Source organism: Rosa chinensis, chromosome 3 (assembly GCF_002994745.2).
Source record: "Rosa chinensis cultivar Old Blush chromosome 3, RchiOBHm-V2, whole genome shotgun sequence".
Classification (NCBI taxonomy): domain Eukaryota; kingdom Viridiplantae; phylum Streptophyta; class Magnoliopsida; order Rosales; family Rosaceae; genus Rosa; species Rosa chinensis.
In genome coordinates, this window is record NC_037090.1 from 6,710,050 (window position 1) to 6,734,719 (window position 24,670).

Consider the following 24,670-nt stretch of genomic DNA (forward strand, 5'->3'; position numbering starts at 1 on the left):
CAGGAGGGATTTTTACCCTACAAATTTTGATACATCAGAAGCTTTTCTCTTGAAGCACATTCAACCACCGGGCTTCAAAACAAACATTTTGGCACGCCCAGTGGGACAAGGTTAGAATTTTGTTTCTTGAAGACATTCAACCACCGGGCTTCAAAACAAACATTTTGGCACGCCCAGTGGGACTACACTAGAGTCTTTTTGCATTTGTTCGCCATCATTAAGATGCCAGGGGAAAATCTTTACCAAAAGAAATTCCTAAAGTGAAAAGATGGTCAATGTTGCCACCACTGGCGATACTGCCATTAATGATGAGTTTATGCCTATTCCCATCCCAGAGGGGGCAAGCATTGAGGAACAGCTCGCGATCATCATGGCCAACAGCGAGAGGCATAAAGAAAAGCGAGCCAGGGACATGGCCAGTTTGATCGCAAAAACAAAGCAGAGGTTTCGCGATTGGGACCGACAAATTGAGCAGAACGCTCGAGAAGCTAGAGAACAATTCCATAAGCCTTTCTTGAGCAGTGACAAACAGACCACTCAACATGCCGCGAACATCACATCTGAGTTCACAACCTTATGCGAGGAAGGTTCCAGCTTGGCTAATTCGCAGCAAGGTGAATTGGAACTTCAAAAACCTGCTCGCGAAGAGGTCGTTTCTGAGACTAACTTGTCTATAGGTGGCAATCAAACTAAGGGTCTCACTGGTGAGTCACAGCCTTACACAGAGGCTGTGCATGGAAAAGGTCATCAACAAGATTGTTCTTCTGACAATACAATTATCTCTGAACAAATATCTGATTTCTCCACTGATCAAGCCAAATATGTGGCTACTGATCAGATGCATGGAGGGCAAGATATGACCCATGATCATCCCTTTGATCAAGAGAAGTTGGCGACTGTTGGCGATAAAGCCGATCTTGGGACACCGTCATCTCCCAAATTACAATTGAAGATCATGTTTCGCCAACCAACAAAGATACTTGGGGGGCAAGATTACTCCTCCTACGAGCCAAATTTTTCCCAAGCTTTTGATGAGAAGTATCTTTGTTCTTTTCCTACAAGCTCTCACAGGAGGGATTTTTACCCTACAAATTTTGATACATCGGAGATTGGAATGAAGCATAGATGGCCTCCCCCTTGGTCTTCTAGAGGTTAGCCAAACGTGTCATTGCTAGCTCCTTGCTTTTTTGTTAATTTCCTATCAGTTTTCAATTGTTTTTTACCTTTATTTTCATAGTTAAAAAAAAAAAAAAAAGGTTGAATTTGGTAAGGGTTTGTGAATCGTAACGGGATAGGTGAAGTTTCTTTTGTTAATATTGGTCTAAACTCCTTATTGGTGCCTAGTTCAGGTCCCTTAAGGTTAAGGGCGGCTTTTATTAACACTTGTTAAACTGTCTTCACACTTATGACATTTCTCATCTTAGTAAGTATAGCCTATGTGAAATGGTGTCTAGAAATGGGACAACGTTCATGACAGGTTCTTGAATCCAGAAGTGCGTGCAAATTGGCCTAAACCACTATGTGGGAGTAGTTCATGCCAAAATGGATTCTGCCTCTTTTGTTCGCCCTCCCCCACCTGGTCATTTCAGTAAGGTTGCCCAAAGGATTTGAAAAGAAAATTTGTGTCTAGGCGACTATACTTGGGCCGCATGTCTAAACCTTGATTCACATTGTCTTATTGAATTTAGCTACTTATAAAAAATAAAAAAAAGTCATAAATACAACTCTTAGGGGACAATTCTTGTGTTCCTACACTCGTGAAGCCCATTCATGAAGGCCTGTTTTTTAGGCCCATAATCATTTCTTCGTTATGCCTAGCAACACTAGAGGGCAACACTACACTATACTAAGCCGAGTCAGCGGCTTCGGAAATTTTTTACAGCTTTGTATTTTCTCTGCGAATCTCCACCTTTGGATGAACAGTCGAAAATTCAAACTAAGTGTCAGTAAATCGTGATTAATGCCTTAAATCTCGGAAAAGAAGGGATTATTGGCGAGTGGGGGAACCGAACTGTTTTCGAGGAGGTAACTGTTCCATTTTCAATATTATCTTCTCACGGTGGAGTTTTCAACAGCTAGTTAATGCGAAGTTAAAGACTCATTAAGAAGATAAAACCAAGAGTTTTGAGTTGGGGCCAGTAAGTGGATCCAAAATATAAACATTTTCTCAAAACCCTTGCAGCGAGGCTCTTTTTGACGCGGAGCATATTTTAAAGGTTCATATTATTGGCAATATGCAACTATGGGGGCCTATATTTGGGGCTTTGCGAGACACAATTATTAGCTTCTCACGGATATTTGAATATCAGGATAAGAAAATATTATTGTATTCATAAAGTGGCTTTGCGGCCAAAAGCAGTACATTCATTACAAAGCCAAAAGTGGCTAGAATACAAAACAGAAATCTTCAGATATCTTCTGAATCTTTCTCAAGTGGAAGCAGCTATGGATTCCAACGTCGGGTTGAGCCGCGCCATTATCTCAAGGAGGGCAGACTTCAGGAAAGAGGAGTACCGGAGCCCTCGCGCCCCCTTTACATGGAAACGGCAGAGGAATACAACATTGGTTTGGCCAACGCCAGTATCCATGAGAAGGGGAGACACCTGTAAAAGAAAATGGAGCCTCCAAGCCCCCTCAATTGGAAGCAGCTATGGAATCCAACGTCGGGTTGAGCCGCGCCATTATCTCAAGGAGGGGCAGAGAGTGAAGGAACCAAATATCAGCTTAAGTCTCTGCACCCCCTCTAGCCTTGGTAACCACCATTAGCTGGACGTGAAGTACAGGAACAGCCATTCTGTAGCTTGAACCCATTCCTTCAAAGAGTCCATCCCTTCTCATCCCTCCAAGATTCTATCAAGAAGATAAAGGGGGAGAAGGAGGTGAGAACCAAAGCCCCTTCCATCTGAAGGGCACAACACGGGCCTGGTCCAGAAGGAAGGGTTCGAGGAAGGGTCTTTGGCCTCAAAGTGGCTTTCCTCCCTTCCCCGATTTTCTCCGCGTGTAAGGATTATGATGAAGATGACTCGCATGATCGTGGATCCCACACTCGGAGCCCCCTCACGTTTCTAAACCAATCTGAAGCCTGGCATTGTTGTTACAGAATCTCAGAAGGCCGAAACAAGGGGTTGCCTAAGATTACGCCATAAGGCCTAATCCAGGCTTAAGATTACGCCATAAAGCCTAAAAATTTAGAGGCTAAAGGTCATTTCATGAGGGGAAGATTTGTGAAGAAGGAGAAAGAAAACTAAGCACTGAAAAGCCATTTCTTGAATGTTTCAGAAGATTTGTTGTGAGTATTCCCTGCCCAAAATACAACTATTTATAGGGACTTCAGGCAAATCTCCACTCTTGGACGGATGGTCAAAGAGAAGAGTCAAGTGTCAGTAAAGCGTGATTAAAGTTGCCCCAAATCTCGAAAAAAAAAGGACTGGTTACATGTGAGGAGCGGTTTTTGAGGAGTTAGCTATTATTAGAGGATTAATAGCATGTGAGGAAAACGAACTGTTTTCGAGGAGGTAACTGTTCTTTTCACAAGATTATTTTTCACGACCGTTGTTTTTCAACGAGTGATTAATGCCTTAAATCTCGGAAAAGAAGGGATTAGCAGCATGTGAGGAGACTGAACGGTTTTCGAGGGGACTTACAGAGATTGGCCCGCAAAGCTCAATTTCAAACAAAGTTCCTCCACGTGGCGTTTCGCTGTAATGGCACCAGCTTCGGCCTGAGTGGCCCATTCTCTGACACGGGCCAGGTTGTGGCCCATTTCTTCAGAAGTAGCTAAAGGTTCATAAAGTTGGGTTTCTTCTACAGCAATCGCATTCTCAACAAAGAGCCAGCAAACAAGGCACTTACTGCTATACACATGGCGAAGCTACCACCAAGGAAAAGAAGGATCCTCATTCGCGATCAAAAGCAGTCTCATTCGCATGGGGGGGGGGCACACTAAAGTTCTGATCTCCTACAACCTACCCAAGTTTCACCAATTCACTGCATACCAGACATCAGAAACATGGGGGCAATAAATTTGGTAAAGGAAGCGTCAGTTCAAGACAAAGCCAATTCAGATTGTGGCATTCAAGCTTTATGGCCTATTAAGAGGCTTATATGGAATCAATCAAGTAATTTCAGTCAAGCCAATAAAAGTGGCTTTGGAGCAACAACATTATAAGAGTAGTACTGATTCAAGACCTCTTCAGTCAAGACAAAGACCTTTGACTTCGAGGTCTGGGGGGCAATGTTTGGACCCAAAATGAATATTTTGGCCTGACAAGGCACGTCTTGGAGAAATTGAGCCAATGTCAGTGGCTCGAGCTATATGTTGTCGACAAGTTCGAAATATATATTTAGAGGCTAAATAAAGCCTACTATGGAAGCATGAAAAGTCAACTTTAGCACATTTTCCTACTTCGGCTAGGAGAAACCGAGCTAAACAAGGAAGGAGGGGCGGTAGACTAACCAAATGAAATCCAAATGAGCTGAAACTTTCCAGATTAATACTAGACATCCCAAGGATCATTTCTTATGAAGAGTTCCAAAGTTAGTTTTAAGTGGAAAGCCTTCAAACAATCAGCCCAATTTTCTACATAAGCAAAACTGGAAAACTGGACTTGTAAGAGGTCCAGCAGCATTTCCGGCCCAACCACATGGAAATAAATTCTGAAATTTTACCACAGTAATCTACACTCGTGGTGGATAATTTCATATGAAGAAGTCGAAGGCTTATACTGAAGTCTTGTTGGAGAAATAATTGAAGGAATAAAGGGGCATAAACTGACCTAAAACCAGCTCAATATTCACATGTTCATGTTTCCTACCCACATGAAGAAAGCTAGATGCTTTTCTCTTTTTCCTTGGATATATTTTTCTTCTACAATCTCTTTAATAGATCATCATCACTTCCATGTTTCTGCACCTTCATGCTTTGCTTTCATTTCATCATTTCTCTATCTTTTCCATATTTTACAAATCACTTTCATACTCCACTTTCATTATTTTTCTTCCACTCATCATTTCACTCTTCTTTTTCTTCCTATATAAACACCTTCTCTTCTCATTCTAAAACACACATTTACAACAATAACATCTCTAAGATGATCTAAGTTCTCTCTAGAGCAACCTCTCTAAGAGCAACTCCTTTCCTTCTCTTTCTCTTATCGGTGATCACACTCTAAGTCCTAGTCTCCTCAGGAGCCGACTATTAGTGCCAGCAAACCCTCTGTCAAAGTGCTTCGATCCTAGTCTCCTTGGGAGCCGATTGTAGTACCACGACCAAACACCAACACCAAATACACATTCACAACACAACAACATCTCTAAGATGATCTAAGTTCTCTCTAGAGCAAACCTCTCTAAGAGCAACTCCTCTCCTTTTCTTTCTCTTAGCGGTGATCACACTCCTAGTCCTAGTCTTCTCAGAAGCCGACTTTCAGTGCCACCAAACCCTCTGTCAACGTACTTCGGTCCTAGTCTCCTCGGGAGACGACGGTAGTGCCGCAACCACAACGGTTACTGAACCAGCCAAGCAAGGGTAACGCCCTAGCAACCCAGCCAAGCTAAAGTCACGCTTTAGCAAGATCTCAATACTTCCCGGTGATTTCGCTCTGCTCAATCTGCAAAATTGAGTATCGATTGTGTGAACAAGAAGAAGCTCAGCAAAAGTCCTCACCACGAGGCACAAAGAATCCCACGACGAGGTTGGTGCTCTCCTCGTCCACAATTGCTTGAAAGAAGTCAGGTCAAGGGACACCCCCGAGGACCGCACCCGAAAGGTGCTGGCACGCCCGCGCAGAAAAGAGACTGTTGACTAGCTGCAACAAAACTGGAGCCAAACAGCCGGATTGGTTTGGTGGCGTTGACAGTCGGCTCTTGAGGAGACTGGGACTGGAGTGTGGTCACCGGTAAGAGAGGTTGCTCAGGGGAGACTTGGATAATCATAGAGATTAATTGGAGAGAGTTGTCATTTCTATATCATCTTTAGCCTCTATATATAGGCTGCTCGTAGATTCACCTTCCTAATAGGAAGACAATACTATATTTTAGGCCACAGTTATTGGCCTTTGAATCAAATCAAAACTCTGAATAGTTTTCATATCTATCATGAGTAATAAAAGATTAACTCTGTCGTAGCAATCTTTTAGGCAAGATTAATTACCTTTTGGAGTCATGGACGTAAGTTTCCTCTTCAGCGAACTGTAGGATATGCATTAATTATATATATATCGTCGCGGGGCTCTACAATCATTAATTGCATGGGCAAGCATTTGGTCGCTTACATATTATTGGTAGCGAATGATGGCCCACCATGCTATTAAACTGCATGAATACTCTTGAATATAACTGGACAGCACGTTGCCATGTTGAATTGCATGGCCTTAATGAAACCATGCATGGGCAATTATACATACATCATATACATATATATTCCTCTTTGACCACCATCAAGCATGATTGCATGCTTCCATATATTGCCATTACACATTAATTGCATGGTAATCCCTTGCATGGCTAGGCCACGTAACCTACTCCATATATGTAGCTGCGCGCCATCTTCCCTCTTGCACAATACTTGGTAGTCAAGCAAATCATCATATTAAATTATCAAATATATTGATAATTAATAGTAAATCAATAAATATCACGATTCGTTCCGAGATTGCTTGGCCTCCAAGTATGCTTTATTTAGCCTCTACACAATATATTCCGAACTTGTCGCAAATAAATAGCTTAGACCACCGATATTGGCCCGGATTTCTTCGAGTCCCCTCGTTGGGAAAAAATGTTAATTTTAGGTTCAAACCGATTCTGATCGCCATGTCTGCGGTTTCAGTGCAAGAACTCCTTAATACTAGGGTTCATCCCCCAACTTCTATTTAACGACTAATTAATCAATAGCTTAGTTTTAAACATTCATTCATGCAGCATGCAAAACTACATATATCTATAAAATTATACATTATAGAAGATGAATTGATTAATTATTATTAATGCTACACGACTAGTTGTCTATTACAAATTAATTTACAATAGTAACTTGGATGAATTTTATTGATGAATAAAAAAAATTAATTATTGGTTACTTATTTGCCAATATGAGTCAATGAGTCGTGCTGGTTAGGGTTTGTAAATGAGTCAACATTAGTCAATATAGAGCTAAGTGTGGATTTTCATTTTATTCTCTGCCACGTTTTAATATAGCCGCCTGTGTTTTCACAAAAAATTTAATAAAAATTTAAATACCGGCGAATTTAAGAATCAATGTCAATTATACAAATATATCACATGTTTTTACGTACATCGTGTGTCATGTCGATTGATTTAATTGAAGCGATGTCTATCAACATTCTTCTAGTATTGATAGTTATAGATCAAGATTGAATTACGCAATTAATTGCCTATGACAATTAAATTGTTAACTAAAGTTTTTCAATAAAAAAAAATGACATTTTAGTCCCATTTTCAATATTTTTTAGCCACCTATCTTCTCTTAAATATAATACATATGACCACTAAAGACTAGAGATATGAACCATGAGTAAGTTATTTCACCCGGTCGTACATAGGATGAAAATAGAATCAATTGCACATATTTTCTTGGAATGACATTTAACATACATAACATATACGATCGATAGTTTTGACTGAATGCAAGTGCTTTGTATTACAATCTATAGACCCATATTAACTGGGAGTACATAGGGGTTAAGTGCTTTGTACCTTGAGTAGTGAGAGGTCCAAGTACATGGTATATCCAAGTAATCATTTTCACACCCAATCATACATAGTAATTAAATCAAGAAATCTATACATGGTGTACATGGTTGTTTTAATTTTTAGTTTTTTGACTGGATATAGATGGTATAGTTAAATGTTGTCTCTATTCAGCGATTCATATTAGATTTAAACGCTATGTGTTGCATCAAAAATTATTACGTACGTACCAAGGCATCTACTCCCTTTCTTTTCATCCTCACTTTAGCCAGTTGCTGATACGTAATCACATCGTCAAAAATTAATGGCTTCTGTTAATCACTATTGCTACCTGCTTCTTCCTTTTCTATTCATAATCCTCATGAATATCCATCCTTGTTTGAGTTTTGACCGACAAACTGAACAGAGGGTCCAGAAAATAAATGGTATGGTACATATTTTCAAATTTTGTTAAGCTGGTGTGAATATAAATGGTATGGTTGAATAGTAGCCATTTCACGCACCTATACATATTCGATTCAAAGTTAGCATATATATTGCAACAAGAATTACTACTGCACATAACACAAAGTACTATAAATGACTACTCCTCTCTGCCGTCTAGCATGTACTACTTGTTCTAGCTTCTAATTCTCATTAGTTCCCAACACTGCTAAGATCAATGGCTTTTGCTAGTAAGTTAGTACTTGTTTCATTACTGTTGGTTGTGTTCCTCATGATCAATATCAAACCATCACTGAGTCAAAGCACACAGCAACTGATCGAGAAGATATGCCGGTCCACTGAGGACTATGGGTTTTGCAGGAGAACTTTCGAAGCACACTTGAAGTCCCCAAATGCCAATATTGTTGACCTAACCCAGATAACCCTAGAGGTGGCAACAGACCACGCAACCAAAACTCACGAGTTTATCAGGCAGACGCTTGAAACAACAAGAGACCCGGCATTGAAGAACGCTCTTTCCGAGTGTGAGAATGCTTATGGTCTAATCATGCATGCATTTGAGTTGGCGGTGGTGTCGTTTTTCTTCGGCGACTACAAAAATATTGAGAAGGAGGAGCGCATCACACCGCGAACAGAAGCGAGCTGCGAAGCATCACTCTACACGCCACCAAATAAGCAGAAGCACATTTTGGATGAAAGAAGCAGGGAAATGAGGATTTTCATTGGCATGTCGCTGGTTTCAGCGCAGGAACTCGTTCGATCAAAGCTTAAGTCAGCACCTGTTCCTGCACCTGCTCCGCTGTTCGTAACATCACCATCCAAGGCATCCGTTTTTCATTAATGTTTAGACACAGTATATGAAACTATTGAATGGAACAAATAAAGATCAGGATTACGATGTGATCGTGTATTAATTTATTTAGACAATAAAATGAATATTGGCAATAATAGCTATTTTATAGTCAAATTTAAGAGTCTAGTACAGCTGCAAAAATGAATAAGTTAAACACTCTTCAAAATAGCTAAGAAGTCAAGATATATAGAGAATCTACTAAGGATGCTTTTAGCAATGCTAGCTATTTCATAGTCAAATTTAGCCAAAATAGCTAAAAAAATTAGGATAATTCTTAGGTTCACCCCTGAGGTGAACAAGCATATTCACCTCTATATTGTCGATTAACATACTTTTACTTAATAAATTTATCATCTAACGGTTCATATCCTAGATTAGTCTTTAAAGATCATTTCTGTAAGAAATCAATCGAATTATAAATTATTTAATTATCTAATTGAATCAATCAAATAGATGTTTCTAACAACATTTACTAATACTATGCATATTCACCTCTATATTGTCGATTAACATACTTTTACTTAATAAATTTATCATCTAACGGTTCATATCTTAGATTAGCCTTTAAAGATCATCTCTGTAAGAAATCAATCGAATTAGAAATTATTTAATTATCTAATTGTATTGAACAAATGGATGTTTCTAACGACATTTACTAATACTATGATGAACCGTCCATGTATTTCATATAAATGAATAACTAAAAGGTCTTCAATTTGATTGATTTTTACAGAGCTAATCTTTGTATGATGTTATACAACATAAATGGTTGGATTAGAAAATTATAAAGTTAAATTAATCATAATAAAGGGTGAATATGCTCATTCACCCCAGGGGTGAACCTAAGAATTGTCCAAAAAAATAGTTTGAAAAATTATTTACAATGTATTATAAATTACATAAAAGAACTTAAAATGGATATATGAAATTAACAAAATAAATAGAGAGTCTCATCTCACTTTTGATGTATAAGAGCGAGATAGTTGAAGGGTGGTTCTAGTTGAACCTCTAAATTTAATATAAAATCATGCTTTTTATGGTGACAGGTGGGCTTATTGTACAGGAGAATTTAAGAAAAAAAGTGTTTTATTGTTTTGGGCTTGGTTTTTATTTTCTAGACAATTCAATTAACCAAGCTTTTTGGGCAATTCAACCAAATTTTGGTGAATCCTTTGACTCCAAATTTGAGCATTCTTTTATAGAAGTAAAGATAAACACATTTCATCAGGGAATACACAGTGGGTAAGTGCTTTGTACCAGTTGAGTGGGAGGTCAAAGTACGTGGTATATCCAAATAATTATTCTCACACTCAATCATACATGGTAAATCAAAAAATCTATGGTGCACATGGTAGTTTTAATTTTTAGTTTTTTGACCGGATATAGATGGTATAGTTGAATGGTGTCTCTATTTTCACGATTCATATTAGATTTAAACAATATATCTATTGCATCAAGAACTAGTACCAAGGTATCTATTCCCTTTCTTTTCAGCCTCACTATAGCTAGCTTCCAATACTTGATCACATCATCAAAAATGGCTTATGCTAATCACTGTTGCTACATGCTTCTTCCTTTGCTGGTGATATCTTTAATGAATATACACTTGAATTTTGACCCACCTACTGAACAAAGGGTCCAGAATATCTGCCGGCAGATGGAGGATTTCGGATTCTGCTACCGAACCTTAACAGAATGCATCAAGTACCGAACCTTCACACAAAGCATAAAGTCGATCTCAATCCGTAGAGCAAACCTCCAAAAATGCAGACAACGCACACAATATCGTAGTCCAGCTTCTTGCAAGAGTGAAGACCAACCAACAAAGAATGCTCTTATAACATGTGAGAATGCTTATTCTGTAGTCTTGCAGGCATTCACGGAAGCCAGAGGGGACTTTGACAGAAGGGATTATGATAACATGGTGAAAGATGAAGGCATAGCACCGAGAGCACAAACCAGCTGTGAGATTACTTTATTACACGACCATGTCCAGTGAGAATTCTCGTTGCCATGGCCGTGGTCACTGGCCATGTACTTCTCGGTTACTGATGGCTTTATCTGATTTGTTGCTTTTGCTAATATTTGGCTTAGTGCCTTTAGGTTCGAGAACTTAATTTAAAAGTCATGATAGCTGGTCAATATGGTAAAGCTGATGCAGAGTCGATATTTCTTGATAAGTCATTAAATTGACTCATCCTCACTTCCAATTCCAATACTTTATCACAGCAAAAACGGCTTCTACTAACCCTTACTACATGCTTCTCCCTTTACTGGTTATATTTCTGGTGAATATCCATCCTTGCTCGAGTTTCAACCCCCAAACCGAACAGAGTCCTGAAAATCTGCCGACAGATGGAGAATTTTGGATTTTGCTATCAAACCTTCACACACAACATAAAATCGCAGTCCGCAGATTTTGTTCTCATGACCCAAATAGCCCTAGATCAGATTACAAAAAATGCAATCAACACACACAATGTGGTAGTACAACTTCTTTGACGCGTGACTGACCAACCAACAAAGAACTGTCTTACAGCTTGAGAGAATGCTTAAAACGCAGTCACACTGTCATTTCAGGATGCCTTTGCAGAGTTCAACAGAGGAGATTATGACAGTATGCTTAAATCTGAAGACATAGCACCACGAGCACAAGCTAGCTGTGAGATTTCATTCAATACACCACCAAGTCCAGCCATGGCTATGGTCACTGGTCATGAACTTCTTGGTTATTGATCAGAACCATTCATGATTCATTTTTATATAAATTTGGTTTTATATATTGTGGATCTGTGTTGATCTCGATCAGACTCGTCAAGAAATTGACCCTGTACTCGTCTATGTTCATTATATTGCATATTCCAAGTGAACATTTGAAAATCCTAGGACCTAGATACAGCCCTATACTGAGTGGAAGCCAAGGTATGGGTGGCAAATACCCAAATTACCAAATACGTCTGGCCGAGCAAACCCCAGGCTCAAACTTCACATTAAACTGATAAACTCATATAAGCATGCAAGGTATTGTTGAATCCAATGATTTCATTCTTCCAGATCAATCAAGTTGGTCCTCACAAATGGGCTATTGATTTTCAGAGATACATTAGAAGAACAAAACTTCTGAATATAATGAACATTAACATAAGAAGATATAGCGATTCTTCAAAAACCCCGTACTGAACATTGCGGTTATAGTCAGCTCAAGTCAAACAAGTATCTTATATGAATGTAAGATGAGATTGCTCAGAAGATTTACATCTAAAAGAAACATAGATCAAGCAAAAAGTAGGTAAGATACATTTCATCGGGCCAACAAGGCAACACGATCCTTTTGTATTGCCTGTGTTAGGTTCATATCAAAGAGCTCGCACCGTATAGGCATCTCCATCTCATAGAAAGGGTTCTTCAAGACATAATCAGTGTACAGCTCATAGATGTGTTTCAAGAGACCTTCCATGTGCTGCGTACCAGGCTCACTGACAACAAAGAACTTTGTCCCTGCAAAAGTGAAATTACCTTATTGAACACCAGTTTTACAATCCAAAGCACTTTTAATTGCAAGGAATAATTGAACAGTCATAGGAAACAAGAGGCAACCAACAATCCACGATGCTAAGCCTAAACTAACAGATACAGTTTCCCTGTACTAGGGAAAAGTAAAGCATATAAGAAGTGAATCAAACATAACTTCAGGATGGGAACATTCAGGCCAGGCAAATGAATTTAATATTTTGATGCAACTCCGAGACATAGCACAACAACTCTCTGGCCTTTTGCAATTCAACAACAGCAGTTGCCATGGTGTGTTGTATTTAAAGTGTTGACATCTAGCATCTCCCACACCAGAACAAATACATGTAGCGGATACATACTTTTATGTTAGCCTTTACCAAACCTTTAACAAACACAGAAGATCCCAAGTAGATCAACACCTAAAAATTAATACTCGAAAAAAAAGCTAGTTGCATGGCCCATCTCCAAAAACAGAGCAAGCTTAGTGCTGCTTAAAGTCTTAAACCCAACAAAAGAAGTCTTAAAATAAAATAACAACATACAGAACAAAAAAATAATTATAATTTTATCATAGCAAAGGAGATAACAATGCTGAAAAGTAACATACAAAACTTCATGTGGACAGAAATCTCTCTGCACAGCCTCTTATAGGAAACACAGAACAACAAGATTGACCTTGGTTAAATCTTATGACTTACAAGTCATAATAAGAGTACTAGCTGCTGGCATTCTCAAACATGTAGCATATAAACTCCAATGACAATCTTCACCATTTTCCACAGAGAGCTGAAGTTGGGTTTAGGGGATTATAGGTCTGAAACCTCTCAAATTATCATAGCCACCAAAGTCGCTATTAAAGATCAACAGCTTACAAACAAAATCAGAAAATCCAAAAAGCCTGTCAAAGTCTGGATACCTCAATAGACCATTTATTTCTATACTTTCCTCAGCAATTCAAATTCATTTGCACCACAATTCTTATTCCAGTCTTCCAGAATAGCAAAAGTAGAATCTCAAACCCTCTTCCTCATACCATATTGGTTGCTCATGAATTCCTTCACTTAAATTCAAATTCTATATCAGAAAGCAACAATCCCAAAACCTCTTTCACTAATTACAGACTCCCAGCTATCCCGGAGGACTGAATTGATGCTTCCTGAGAAACAACATCTCGTATCATATTTCTAATAATTCATCCCCAACTAATTTCCATCTAACTAAAAAAATAACAATTTGTTTGTCCCTATTTGATGACAAGGCACTCCATTTCAAAGTATCCAATCTCTGGTCACTCTCAGGCTAGAATGTTATAAATGTTCTCGGGTTGCTTCAACGACAGGGCACTGCCCTAGTGCTATTAACGGTTCAAATTCTACATGAATCTGACTTCTAGGAAACTAAACTCTATCCTTTTAAGCTCAAATTAAGTTCACAAAACCAAAATCTATACAATCAATTTCGCAACGAAAACAGTAAAACACCAAGTATTCAAATCACATATATCTAATTGAGAATTCACTGCCATATTTAACATCTTGAGTTCATCAAATTCTACCAATGCAACCTACACCCCCTTAAAATCACAGTGAGATTTCAAAACACACAAAAAGGCGAAATCTTTGGAAACTTACCAGTCAGTGATTGGAAGCAATGAAGATCAAAGGTATCAGCTTGGAGAAGCTCGATGCCGGCGCAACCGGAAACCGGAGACAATTGCTGAGAAATGGCGTGCATTGAGTGCCACAAGCTTGCAAGCCTCAAGCTATCATTAGTGTCCATCCTTCCCGCCGATCCATAGTCCTAATTTGTTTTTTCAAACATTCAAAAAAAAAAAAAAAAACCATCAGAATTCGCCACCGCTAAATTGGGAATTGTAATCGGAAATATTTTCAAGTTTTTATTTTCAATTTGATGAGATTTTGAAGATTAGGGTTTTGGGTACCTTGTAGAAGATCAAGCCGCCTGATTTGTTGATGATGTAGAGGCTGTAAATCGCTGCCATTTCCAAAGTCTGTTTCTGAATCTGAATGCGTCGAAGAAGACTAGTGACGCAGCAAGACCCAATATTTGGATCTTATGCCCGACTCGTTTACTGTTCTGCCCGACCCGAGTCAAAGTCCCCTCACCTTTTGTCACGTGTCACACCCTTATTGGACACGGGGACGCACCGAGTCCGCAGCCTCGGATGTGACTGTGAACCGGCCACGCCTCCCCTCGACCACCAACCTCACCGCCCGAAAGCTTTAAAAACTCCATCAATTCTCACACACTTCCCATCTCTCTAACCAACAATGGGTGTGAAGCAAGGTTCTGAACCAACGATCGTGATCAACCGGCTCAAATTCACCTACCCGGGAATCAACGGCCACCCGCCGCCCGGCGCCAAGCCTCTGATCGACGACTTCTCCCTCACGCTCAACGCCGGCGACCGATGCCTCCTAGTCGGATCCAACGGCGCCGGGAAAACCACGATCCTCAAGATTCTCGGAGGCAAGCACATGGTCGACCCCAGCATGGTCCGGGTTCTGGGTCGGTCCGCTTTCCACGACACCGCTCTCACCGGCTCCGGCGACCTGTCGTATCTGGGAGGAGAGTGGCGGCGTGACGTGGCGTTTGCCGGGTTCGACGTTCCGATACAGATGGATGTTTCGGCTGAGAAATTGATAAACGGGGTGGCTGGGATTGACCCACAAAGGAGAGCTGAGCTGATCAAGGTGTTGGATATTGATCTTTCATGGAGGTTGCACAAGGTCTCAGATGGTCAGAGAAGAAGGGTCCAGATCTGTATGGGTCTGCTCAGACCATATAAGGTACTTTGTTCACTCACATATTCATCTAGGTTATGTAATTTTTTGTTTTTGGTTATGCATTGCACACCATGTGTTTGATGAAATGTGTGTGGATGAATTCAGGTGCTTCTGCTGGATGAGATCACAGTGGACCTTGATGTGCTAGCGAGGGCGGACCTTCTCCAGTTCTTGAGGAAGGAATGTGAGGAGCGAGGTGCTACGATCATTTACGCGACGCATATCTTCGACGGGTTGGAGAATTGGCCATCACACATTGTGTATGTTGCTAATGGGAAGCTGCAATTGTCAATGCCGATGGACAAGGTTAGGGAGACGTACAAGCTGTCGCTCATGGTTAGTGTTCCCAACTGTGCATTACACACCATTTGCTTTTCGAGAATTTTGCTTCGATTTTATTGAATTTGATTTGATTTGCAGAGAACAGTTGAGAGTTGGCTGAGGAAGGAGCGCGAGGAGGAGAGGGCGAGAAGAAAAGAGAGGAAGGCAAGAGGTCTTCCCGAGTTTGATGAACAAATTGAGGGCAACCGTGTGATTAATAATGGTTGGGCGGCCGGGCGCCTCAACTCCACCGTCGCCGGAGAAGAAAACTTTGTGTGGAGCTCAAACAGAGTTCTCAGGCAATAGATATACTTGGTGCCGGTGACAACAGAATTTGAACGTGCTGCCGCTGGTATATAACATTTTGTGATTGTAATGTATGACATAATTCTATGACTTTGGTTTCTCAACAGAGATCATTTTCACAGATTCCTTGAATTTGGATCCTTTGTATTTCATTGTATTACTAGCTTGTATTCAATTTTGTGTGTACACATATATTCGAACAAAAAAGAATGCCAAATACCAAATTGGAACGGAATACCATGTTGTACTAGATGTAGACACATACAACTATTCTCGTGAATGTTGGTAATATATTGATCGACTATTCCATGCTTCCACCGTCATAGGAATAGTCCTTGTTATCCTCTTGACTGCCGGAAGTGTCGTTACCTATCACGGGCATAGTAGTCTTTTTATCTTTCCTTTCAGTTTGGGTACTTTGTCCTCAACAATAGACAGTTTCAAATACAAAAAGACTAAATTTTATTGACAATCCATGAATGATTCAACACAGCATGCATTAAGTCTATCAAAACATGGTGAAGGAACAGTAAGGTTCAAAATCCATTGATTGGAATCCTAAACCGATACAAACAAATTTGTATGTAGAATGTAGAAGTCTTGAATTATTTAAAATCTACAGCCGTCAATCACTTTGTAATAATATCTAAACACATACATTCTCGGGGACCCGAGAAACAGAAGATAATGTGAGCCGTCACACAACTTGCAAACAAGCGGTTGCTGAAGATTACTGATCATTTAAGCCTGGAAAAAAAGTAAATACAAGCAAGCAGACATTAGTTTCATAACAAAGAACAGAGTATAAGTACTATGTCTGCAGTGAAGAAACAGGAGCATACCTTGTTTGCGATATTGTTTGAGAGCCAGTCAAGACCCTCATAGAGCCCTTCACCAGAAGTGGCACATGTACTCTGGATGTACCTGCAAAAATAACATTGTATGAGATCTGTTTCAAAATCAAAGCCTTTTATTTTGTTGTGTCCTCTGTATGCCTTTTATTTTATTGTGCGCGCGCATATATGACAAAGGAGAGAGAGGGGTATAAGTATTCTTCAAAGTACCAGTGGCGTTGACGAAGAGAGTGGAGACCAAGTTTGTCAGTGATCTCTGCAGCATTCATAGCATTTGGAAGATCCTGCTTGTTGGCAAATACAAGCAGCACAGCATCCCTCAACTCGTCCTATAAATTCCAGCAGACACATGTAAACAGAGCATTTGAGGGAAGATTGCAAAGAACAAAGCAAAGCATTCAGAAGCTTTGGTACCTCATTCAACATGCGGTGCAGCTCATCCCTAGCCTCAACGACACGGTCACGATCATTGCTATCAACCACAAAAATGAGCCCTTGTGTATTTTGGAAGTAGTGTCTCCATAAAGGTCGAATCTACACAAACACAAAACATTGCACTACGTTGGTCAAAATCACAATATATACATCATATACTGCATAAATAAGCACATTAGTGGAGCTATGCGCATAAGAATATGCATGAGACAAAATCAACAGAATTTTCTACATGGAAAACTAAGAGAAGTTGGCAGAAGTTAGATGTAGTTCATGAATATGTTGTTCATGCAAACAAGAATATACACAGACAAAATCAACAGAATTTTCTACATCGAAAACTAAGAAAAGTTGGCAGAAGTAAGATGGTAGTTCATGAATATGTTGTTATACACCAATGAAGGAACATCCACTCAACACAAAACCGTCAATAAGCATATGCATGCAGAAAATACAATAGATTCAACATATCCTTGTAATCGTAAAAAAAAAAAAAAAAAAGGGATTAGGAAAACTGAAAGATAATACAGCTCTGACGAATGTAGCTTCTATCCTAGGAATAAAACATCTAGAAGGCTGTCCATAAACAAAATGCCACCAACTAGCAGCATCTATACAGATGTCAAACCACGTATACACATGTAAATGTCCGCCACAGCATGGATAGCTTTTTCTCACATTAATAAGGAAAAATCTTGAAAGACAAGGTGGCAACAACAATCTAGCTTAGGTTTATGTTGTGTGCTAGTATAGCAAATCTAACCAGCACACGACCGTCCATAAGCACATAAACCACATGAACTGTAACTATAAAAAAAAAAAGGTATTCTATAGGCACATGTCAAATTTTTGCCAAAGAGTGGAAAGCTTTTCCTTGAAGTAATAGGGAAAAACTTGAAAGACAAGGTGGCACAGAACTGTAGCTTAGGTTAATGTTGTGTACTACTGTAACAAATCTAACCAGCACACGACCGTCCATAAGCACATAAACCAAAAGAACAATAACTAAAAAAATCAAGTCATACTATGTTATAAGCACATGTGAAATTTTTGCCAAAGAGTGGATAGCTTTTCCTCAAAATAATTAAGGAGAAACTTGAAAGACAAGGTGGCACAAAACTGTAGCTTAGGTTAATGTTGTGTGCTAATGTAGCAAATCTAACCAACACACGACCGTCCATAAGCACTAAAACCTCAGGAAGTATAACTACAAAACTCCCGTTTATAAAGTATTGTAGAACCATTTGTACAAATTTAAGAATCAGACAAACATCAACCCAATCTCAGCCTGAAAAGTGTTTACATTGTAACTGAAATTAAATTTAGTAACGTTTTATACCTTGTCCTGACCCCCGACATCCCACACGGTAAAGCTAATGTTCTTGTACTCCACGGTTTCAACATTGAATCCTGAACAAATTTGAGGAAATATATTACTTGCTAAGATCTATACATAATCTATAATACTTCTTACATAACCACAGTTAAAGAAAAAGTACAACTGCAAGAAACTGCTACAGAATCATACCGATTGTAGGAATGGTGGTCACAATCTCTCCGAGCTTGAGCTTGTACAAAATGGTAGTTTTACCCGCAGCATCGAGACCGACCATAAGGATTCTCATTTCCTTCTTGGCAAAAAGCCGACTGAACAACTTGGTGAAAGACAACCCCATCTTTGAATTCACTGGACACAGAAATCAAAGTCAGATACAGGACATCCAACAAAAAATCTCAACATTCAATTTGAATTGGCAACCATTCATACACAATTCTAATAGATCTCGAATAAAAGCATTGGATTCATCAAAATCCAAATGCAGCGTAAACATACAACCGAAAGGGACAAAATCATTATTATTTTAAGCTATCTTGTTAGAATTCTTTGCAGATCACAGCTAATTAACATCGTTGCCTTCCTTTTAAACTCAAATTTCTCATCTATCTGAACAAATTACATATCGAAGAACCGGAACAGGCACACAGATTATAGATCTGAAAATCAAAATACCGAACCAGCCTATGGATTCAAACTAGGAACAAAACCTTCAGCCTAAATTTTGAGAGGAGAAAATTTGAAATCCAAACAGACTCGGATTCAGATCCAACCACAAAACCCGATCCAGATTCAAAACTAAAAACCACAACACCAATCAGGAACCGAAACAACACCAATGATTACACCAAAACCACACGGACCTAATCATACACCAAATTCACGATTCATTATAATCCGAGATTAAGCTGAAGCTATTCAACCATAGATATGAAAGATACACAGAGAGAAATATATGTGATATAGAGAAAGATTTACCTTAGAGGGGGGCAGATCTGAGAAGCTGCCCTAGAGAGAAATGAGGGGGACGCAATGAAATGGGCTCAGATGAATCTGTTTTGGGAATATAAATACGGGTCCGAGATAACGACTGGATTTTAACGACGTTTGGTGCGTTAAGAAGAATTGACTGGCGTTATTGGGCCGTTTGGTGCCGTTAGGGTTTGAAGGCGATTGGATTAGTATTGTGTGCGGCAAGGTGTAGAGTAGCACGTGTGTGCGCACTCCAACGTGGTTCTTGTTCTTTTCTCTTTATTTGCCCCATGCTTTCTCTAATTGCTACTTTCGGCCCCAAAGGCCAAATCTTGGCCTCCGAACAGATTCACAAATCACTTTGACCACTATCTCTATAAATAATCATATATAATTTTGTATCCTACCTATGAATGTGGGAATGTGGGTGGAAATCGCAGTATTTTCAATACCAAGACATTTAAAATGTTATCTCGACTAAAAAAATATTATTTAAATATGAGTCTGAAATAACGATTTAAATGTCTTATTTTAGAGAAATATAATTTTTTTTAGGTGTAATTATTGGTAGAGTAAATATTTAAATAAATGTAATCTCAACTAAAAAGGTGAACTTGCTTGCGCCTTTTATTTTAGGTCGTCCACGGCGCTAACACACTGATCCACAACTCACAGTTCTATATTTCACAATTAGGTTGGCTTTACGGTATTTCACAATTACGTGTAGAATTTCTTCCCATAATTAAACAAGGGTATTGGTCACAAATGAACTTTAGTTAGTGGGAGCAGGTTGGCCCAATCCTTTTATAAAAGATGATGTTAGGCTTGAGCTGTACTTTGAACCTAAATCCGGAATATACAGACATGACCGCACAATTTGTTATGGCTATGCTCCAATGAATTTGAGAGTGCAACACAATTGCCACAAAGATATTTGATGAGATCAATCTCAACTGGGAAACATGCATACATATATATTACATTGGAAACCACTAGAAAATCAAACATCACATTACACACCGAATTCGTTGGACCAGACACCAGCGCATGACACTAAACTAACATTACATGAGATGATGATGATGAAGAAACATTTTTAAAACAAAACCGGGCGATTCGAAGATGATACGATAGATTATGCTTAATTTGAGCTAATGCATATATGTCATGAAACATTCAATACGGCAGTGAATCTTCTCACTTGGGCAGCTGCAGCTCCAAGTCGTTTTTCTCAATCTCCTTGGCAGAAGCATTTGGCTTTGTATTTGCGTCTGTTTCTTTGCCGTTATGCTTAGCGGTCTCCTTGGTCTTCCCCCAAAGAACAGAATAGAGCCCGGCCACAATCAAGATCGATCCTAAAGCACTGAATCACCAATTTCAATTAGACAACAAATTAGTTAGTACCTTGCAGCACAAGTAAATTAATCGAAGCCTAGCACAAATTGAAATAGACTATATATATACTTACGTTCCCAGGTATAATTTCTCATCAAGCAGAGCCCAACTCGAAACAGCCACAACAATGAGCAGCAAAGGGCTGAACACTGACGCATAAAGAGCTCCTTTCCTCTGAATGCTCCATGAAGTGAGGAAAAATGCTACTGCAGAACCCATAATCCCCTGAAATGAATGAAATGGTATCATGTTCGCGATTTATTACAAAATTTAAGTTACTCGTTAAGTTCATTCACGAATAAGTACATACTGCAAAGAGGCTTGCAGTAAGCTTCATGGGATTGGTCAATGACCATGCATGTCCATTATGCTCGACAATTACAGCAACGAGCCCACACTCCAAACTAGCCATGAAGCACATCAGTGTAGTGCTTGTGTAAGGAGCTGGAAACATATCACTTACTGTTGCCTGAAATAAAAGAAAAATTAATTAATTTGTAACTAAGGTTTCTACACAACAAAACTTGGGTCCGGTTTGATTCGCAGAATGGAAATGATTTAGGTTAAAGGACTTCAATGTCCTATGTTTCCCGGCATTTTTTTTCATTTCCAACCCTTGAATCTGTGAATCAAACGAGAAGGTGCATAGGAACTTACTTGGATGATGAACCACATTGCCCAACCTAAGGTGCTGATGATGACTAAAACGGGGCCAACAAAGGAGTTGGCATTGTTTCCTGAGTTTGACTGTCCCATTCTCTGAGCATAACTCCAGTGAATTTTGGATTCACCTATACCCATGTTTTTTCCATGGTAAAATGAGAGTATCATGGCTCCACATACACACACTGCTGTTCCCATCACCTTAGCCAACCCTGCCTTGCTCTTCATTTTTGCTGATTCTTGTCTGAAATTTAACATTGACTCAATTTCAATCTTAGAGAGATAAAAACAAGAAGTAAAAACACATTAGGTAATACATGGTAAAGTGGTAAAAACCTGAAAAGGACTGCAAGGATAAATGTCATAGCTGGGAGCGTATTTGTCAATGCACAAGCAACGGTTGGAGTGGTTTTGTTCAATCCAAGAAAATAGAAAACTTGGTTTGTAGTTGCCCTGCATTTTGGGGATTCCAGTTGGGTCTATTTTGTTGCCATGAAAGGATAGTACATTAGCATAAATATAAATTTGACTACTTACCCAGTTAAGGAACATAGGAAAATCTGGAAAAGGATAGGCATTGTGATCTCGGGTCTTGTTTTCCTATTATAAATAGAAACAAGCAAACATTAATACATTATATTACCCATGTTCTCCAGATTTCACAGAGAAAAGCATATATCCAAATTCCAGCAAACATGTCCACTAATGAATTAGAGATCAATAATATAAACTTGACAATTATAGCCAAGTCCAGATATACATATAGAGGCTAAATGTGGCCAACCTAGGGTTCTAGCTAGTGCACTAAATTAGGTTAGAGAAAGACCTTTGTGCATGCGCACATAGGGCAGAGTTTTGCCTTGCACACGTGGGGCTTAGGGCTTCTACAAAAATGAACTTCTGCATTTTAGGGACTGTGCTTTATTTGTTCATACTTAATATGCAGGTTTAGTAATTAATTTCTGATCTGCTTTAGCGAATTAAGCCTAGGGCTTTGAAACTTGATTTGCCAGCTAGCTCTATATGAATTTACTTAGATCTCGATGCATCCTTATTCCAAAAGAGTCCAGCTCCTACCTACCAATTAGCTATGGCTTTAAAGAGCTAGCTGGCTAGCAATGAAGAAAGACGAAGAAGAAAGAAGAGGACAAATGGTTAAGTTATATGTGGCGACCATGCAAATCTTATATAACTGAAACTTGTGCCACTCGTCCGAAGAATCCTGAGACGTTAAAATTAAAAGTCCAAAAAACCGAAAACGAAAGAGCCCGGAAATGGTAAAAATTGAAAGCACCACACACCTATCATGCATGGCCTTCTGCGTTTATTGCGTGCATCAATAACCATTTTGCCAAATCTGACTCGCTCACTTTGCAGACAATTAATTCTTCACTAGAAAGTTCTCGGGATTTGGATTTTCCCAGGAACACTTATTTTTCATGCACTAATGAGAAGAACAGTTTCAAAACTACTCAATCAAACAAAATAAACTTTTTTTACTGCTGGAAATTAAATCAAATCAGCAATTGAAGCAAGAACAATGAAGAAAGAAAGAAAAGGAAAGATGGTGCAGATTCGAGCTCAGAGGTATGAGTAAATGCTCTCAATCATTAGAGCTCTGAGTTTTCATCAACAAAGCATTTTAAGTTACAATAATCAGAAGTTGCATGATGAGATAATTTTTTTTCCCTCCTCCCATTTTGATTAATTTAATACAAAAAGAACATTCTCTTCTCCTGTTGTTTTCCCTTTGTTTCGTTTCATAACCAGTCAGAAACCAAAATGAACAATTTGTTCTTTGTACTATGGAAATTGACTTTGTAATATAATATGAAAAATCAGGCAAGCAGCAGATTATTATAAAATAGAAAATTTGGCCCCCATTTCACTCAAATATACCAAACAACAATCCAATATAAGAATCGAAAACTTACATGCATGCATGGATCAATGAGAATAATTCACAAAACCCTTTAGGTCTATTGCATGTATCAAAATGAACAGATACACACACACACACACATATATATATATATAAAGCAGTTTAATCAATTTATTACCATTCCATCCAATAAGCGAAAGGAGCTAAGGCTACGGTGGCGAAAATTTGTCGATAAGCTACAAGAATAAGAGGGTTCAGCTCCGCCTCCAGAGCAAGCTTTGAAGTGATGTTCATTCCTGCATAGCACACTTGCACAAACACCATGGCCACAAATGGCATATAGCTATTACCATAACCAATTGCCATTGCGTTTTCTGAAATATATAGTACTTTCTTAACTTGTACTATATATTTGCAGAAGCAGCAGAACAAAGAAGCTACAGAAAGAAAGCTAGCTAGAGAGATTTGGAGACTGAGAAATGAGGTATTGGGATTATATAAGGGAAAGGTGAAACAGAAAGGTGAAGAGAATCTTTTGCGTGAAAATAAGAGAAAAGAGAAGCCGTTGGAGGATTGATTGCATTGCTTGCAACACTTGGGCTTATGCATGCATACATTTGTCTTAGCTTAATGAGGTGGTTGCCACTAGCACATAGAAACGTTTTCAGTTTTTGTTCTTTTGAGGAGAAATTATTGGGTGGACGTCACACCAAGTGAGCTTTTTAGGCCAAGCTAATAAGCATTGGGGTGTTAGCTGTAGATGTACCTTGATCATTCAAGCTTCATCAATTCAATTATACAAACACTTTTGAGATGTTAGTGATCAATGGCACAATTTATAGGATTTCAACTTACCATACTTAGAAAAAATATATAACTCGTCACAGTTAAAATTCTTACGGTAAGTTAATTATCCCACTCATGCTGTCTCACAATCCTTCACTTATAACGTCTATATGTGATAATTTCCGTTAACGGATGCACAACATGTATGAGAATACTTTTGGTGCTCATCATCATTTATCAACTCAAATATAATTAATTACGTAAATATTGAATCCGATGATTTATGAAAAGAAATTAGAATTCTTCAAAAAAAGTGACAAGAAAATTAGAAAGAGAAATCTCTTGTCTAAATTGCTTTTCTTGGCTTTATTCTATAGGATCAACCAACAATCAATA

General features: G+C 38.9%; 5 protein-coding genes across 5 annotated transcripts; 2 read left to right on the forward strand and 3 right to left on the reverse strand.

Moving 5' to 3' along the window:
* The first annotated feature begins 8,368 nt into the window (after positions 1–8,368).
* Positions 8,369–8,992, forward strand: LOC112194016. Its single transcript, XM_024334282.1, has one exon. The coding sequence runs from the start codon at positions 8,369–8,371 to the stop codon at positions 8,990–8,992; it is 624 nt and encodes a 207-aa protein (XP_024190050.1).
* A 3,120-nt stretch (positions 8,993–12,112) lies between these two features.
* Positions 12,113–14,762, reverse strand: LOC112191546 (trafficking protein particle complex subunit 4). The gene is made up of 3 exons (XM_024330909.2): positions 14,460–14,762; positions 14,149–14,317; positions 12,113–12,502 (listed from the first exon to the last, which is right to left on the reverse strand). Exons 1-3 carry the CDS (start codon positions 14,517–14,519, stop codon positions 12,306–12,308), a joined length of 426 nt encoding a protein of 141 aa, XP_024186677.1. The 5' UTR covers positions 14,520–14,762; the 3' UTR covers positions 12,113–12,305.
* Positions 14,738–16,209, forward strand: LOC112191543 (ABC transporter I family member 20). The gene is made up of 3 exons (XM_024330907.2): positions 14,738–15,327; positions 15,430–15,660; positions 15,745–16,209. Exons 1-3 carry the CDS (start codon positions 14,809–14,811, stop codon positions 15,949–15,951), a joined length of 957 nt encoding a protein of 318 aa, XP_024186675.1. The 5' UTR covers positions 14,738–14,808; the 3' UTR covers positions 15,952–16,209.
* Positions 16,210–16,431: 222 nt separating this feature from the next.
* On the reverse strand, positions 16,432–19,708 carry LOC112191544 (ADP-ribosylation factor). Its single transcript, XM_024330908.2, has 7 exons — positions 19,555–19,708; positions 18,769–18,927; positions 18,580–18,650; positions 17,220–17,339; positions 17,016–17,134; positions 16,794–16,875; positions 16,432–16,698 (listed from the first exon to the last, which is right to left on the reverse strand). The coding sequence occupies exons 2-7, from the start codon at positions 18,914–18,916 to the stop codon at positions 16,693–16,695; spliced, it is 546 nt and encodes a 181-aa protein (XP_024186676.1). The 5' UTR covers positions 18,917–18,927; positions 19,555–19,708; the 3' UTR covers positions 16,432–16,692.
* Positions 19,709–20,507: 799 nt separating this feature from the next.
* Positions 20,508–24,111, reverse strand: LOC112191542 (WAT1-related protein At1g09380). Its single transcript, XM_024330906.2, has 7 exons — positions 23,667–24,111; positions 22,144–22,206; positions 21,943–22,059; positions 21,601–21,850; positions 21,254–21,412; positions 21,017–21,168; positions 20,508–20,911 (listed from the first exon to the last, which is right to left on the reverse strand). Exons 1-7 carry the CDS (start codon positions 24,095–24,097, stop codon positions 20,746–20,748), a joined length of 1,338 nt encoding a protein of 445 aa, XP_024186674.2. The 5' UTR covers positions 24,098–24,111; the 3' UTR covers positions 20,508–20,745.
* Between the last annotated feature and the right edge of the window lie 559 nt (positions 24,112–24,670).

What these genes read in the sequence shown, in the direction of transcription:
- LOC112191543 (XM_024330907.2), top strand. Translation starts at nt 14,809, where the DNA reads ATGGGTGTGAAGCAAGGTTCTGAACCAACGATCGTGATCAACCGGCTC. An exon ending in GTCTGCTCAGACCATATAAG is followed by an intron (nt 15,328 to 15,429) that starts GTACTTTGTTCA and finishes GGATGAATTCAG; the next exon opens with GTGCTTCTGCTGGATGAGAT. An exon ending in CGTACAAGCTGTCGCTCATG is followed by an intron (nt 15,661 to 15,744) that starts GTTAGTGTTCCC and finishes TTTGATTTGCAG; the next exon opens with AGAACAGTTGAGAGTTGGCT.
- LOC112194016 (XM_024334282.1), top strand. Translation starts at nt 8,369, where the DNA reads ATGGCTTTTGCTAGTAAGTTAGTACTTGTTTCATTACTGTTGGTTGTG.
- LOC112191542 (XM_024330906.2), bottom strand. Translation starts at nt 24,097, where the DNA reads ATGCATAAGCCCAAGTGTTGCAAGCAATGCAATCAATCCTCCAACGGC. An exon ending in CAATGTGGTTCATCATCCAA is followed by an intron (nt 21,413 to 21,600) that starts GTAAGTTCCTAT and finishes CTTTTATTTCAG; the next exon opens with GCAACAGTAAGTGATATGTT. An exon ending in GAGAAATTATACCTGGGAAC is followed by an intron (nt 20,912 to 21,016) that starts GTAAGTATATAT and finishes TTGGTGATTCAG; the next exon opens with TGCTTTAGGATCGATCTTGA.
- LOC112191544 (XM_024330908.2), bottom strand. Translation starts at nt 18,916, where the DNA reads ATGGGGTTGTCTTTCACCAAGTTGTTCAGTCGGCTTTTTGCCAAGAAG. An exon ending in ATGTCGGGGGTCAGGACAAG is followed by an intron (nt 17,340 to 18,579) that starts GTATAAAACGTT and finishes GTGTTTGTGTAG; the next exon opens with ATTCGACCTTTATGGAGACA. An exon ending in TCTCTTCGTCAACGCCACTG is followed by an intron (nt 16,876 to 17,015) that starts GTACTTTGAAGA and finishes TTATTTTTGCAG; the next exon opens with GTACATCCAGAGTACATGTG.
- LOC112191546 (XM_024330909.2), bottom strand. Translation starts at nt 14,519, where the DNA reads ATGGCAGCGATTTACAGCCTCTACATCATCAACAAATCAGGCGGCTTG. An exon ending in GCGGCTTGATCTTCTACAAG is followed by an intron (nt 14,318 to 14,459) that starts GTACCCAAAACC and finishes AAAACAAATTAG; the next exon opens with GACTATGGATCGGCGGGAAG. An exon ending in TTGCTTCCAATCACTGACTG is followed by an intron (nt 12,503 to 14,148) that starts GTAAGTTTCCAA and finishes TCACTTTTGCAG; the next exon opens with GGACAAAGTTCTTTGTTGTC.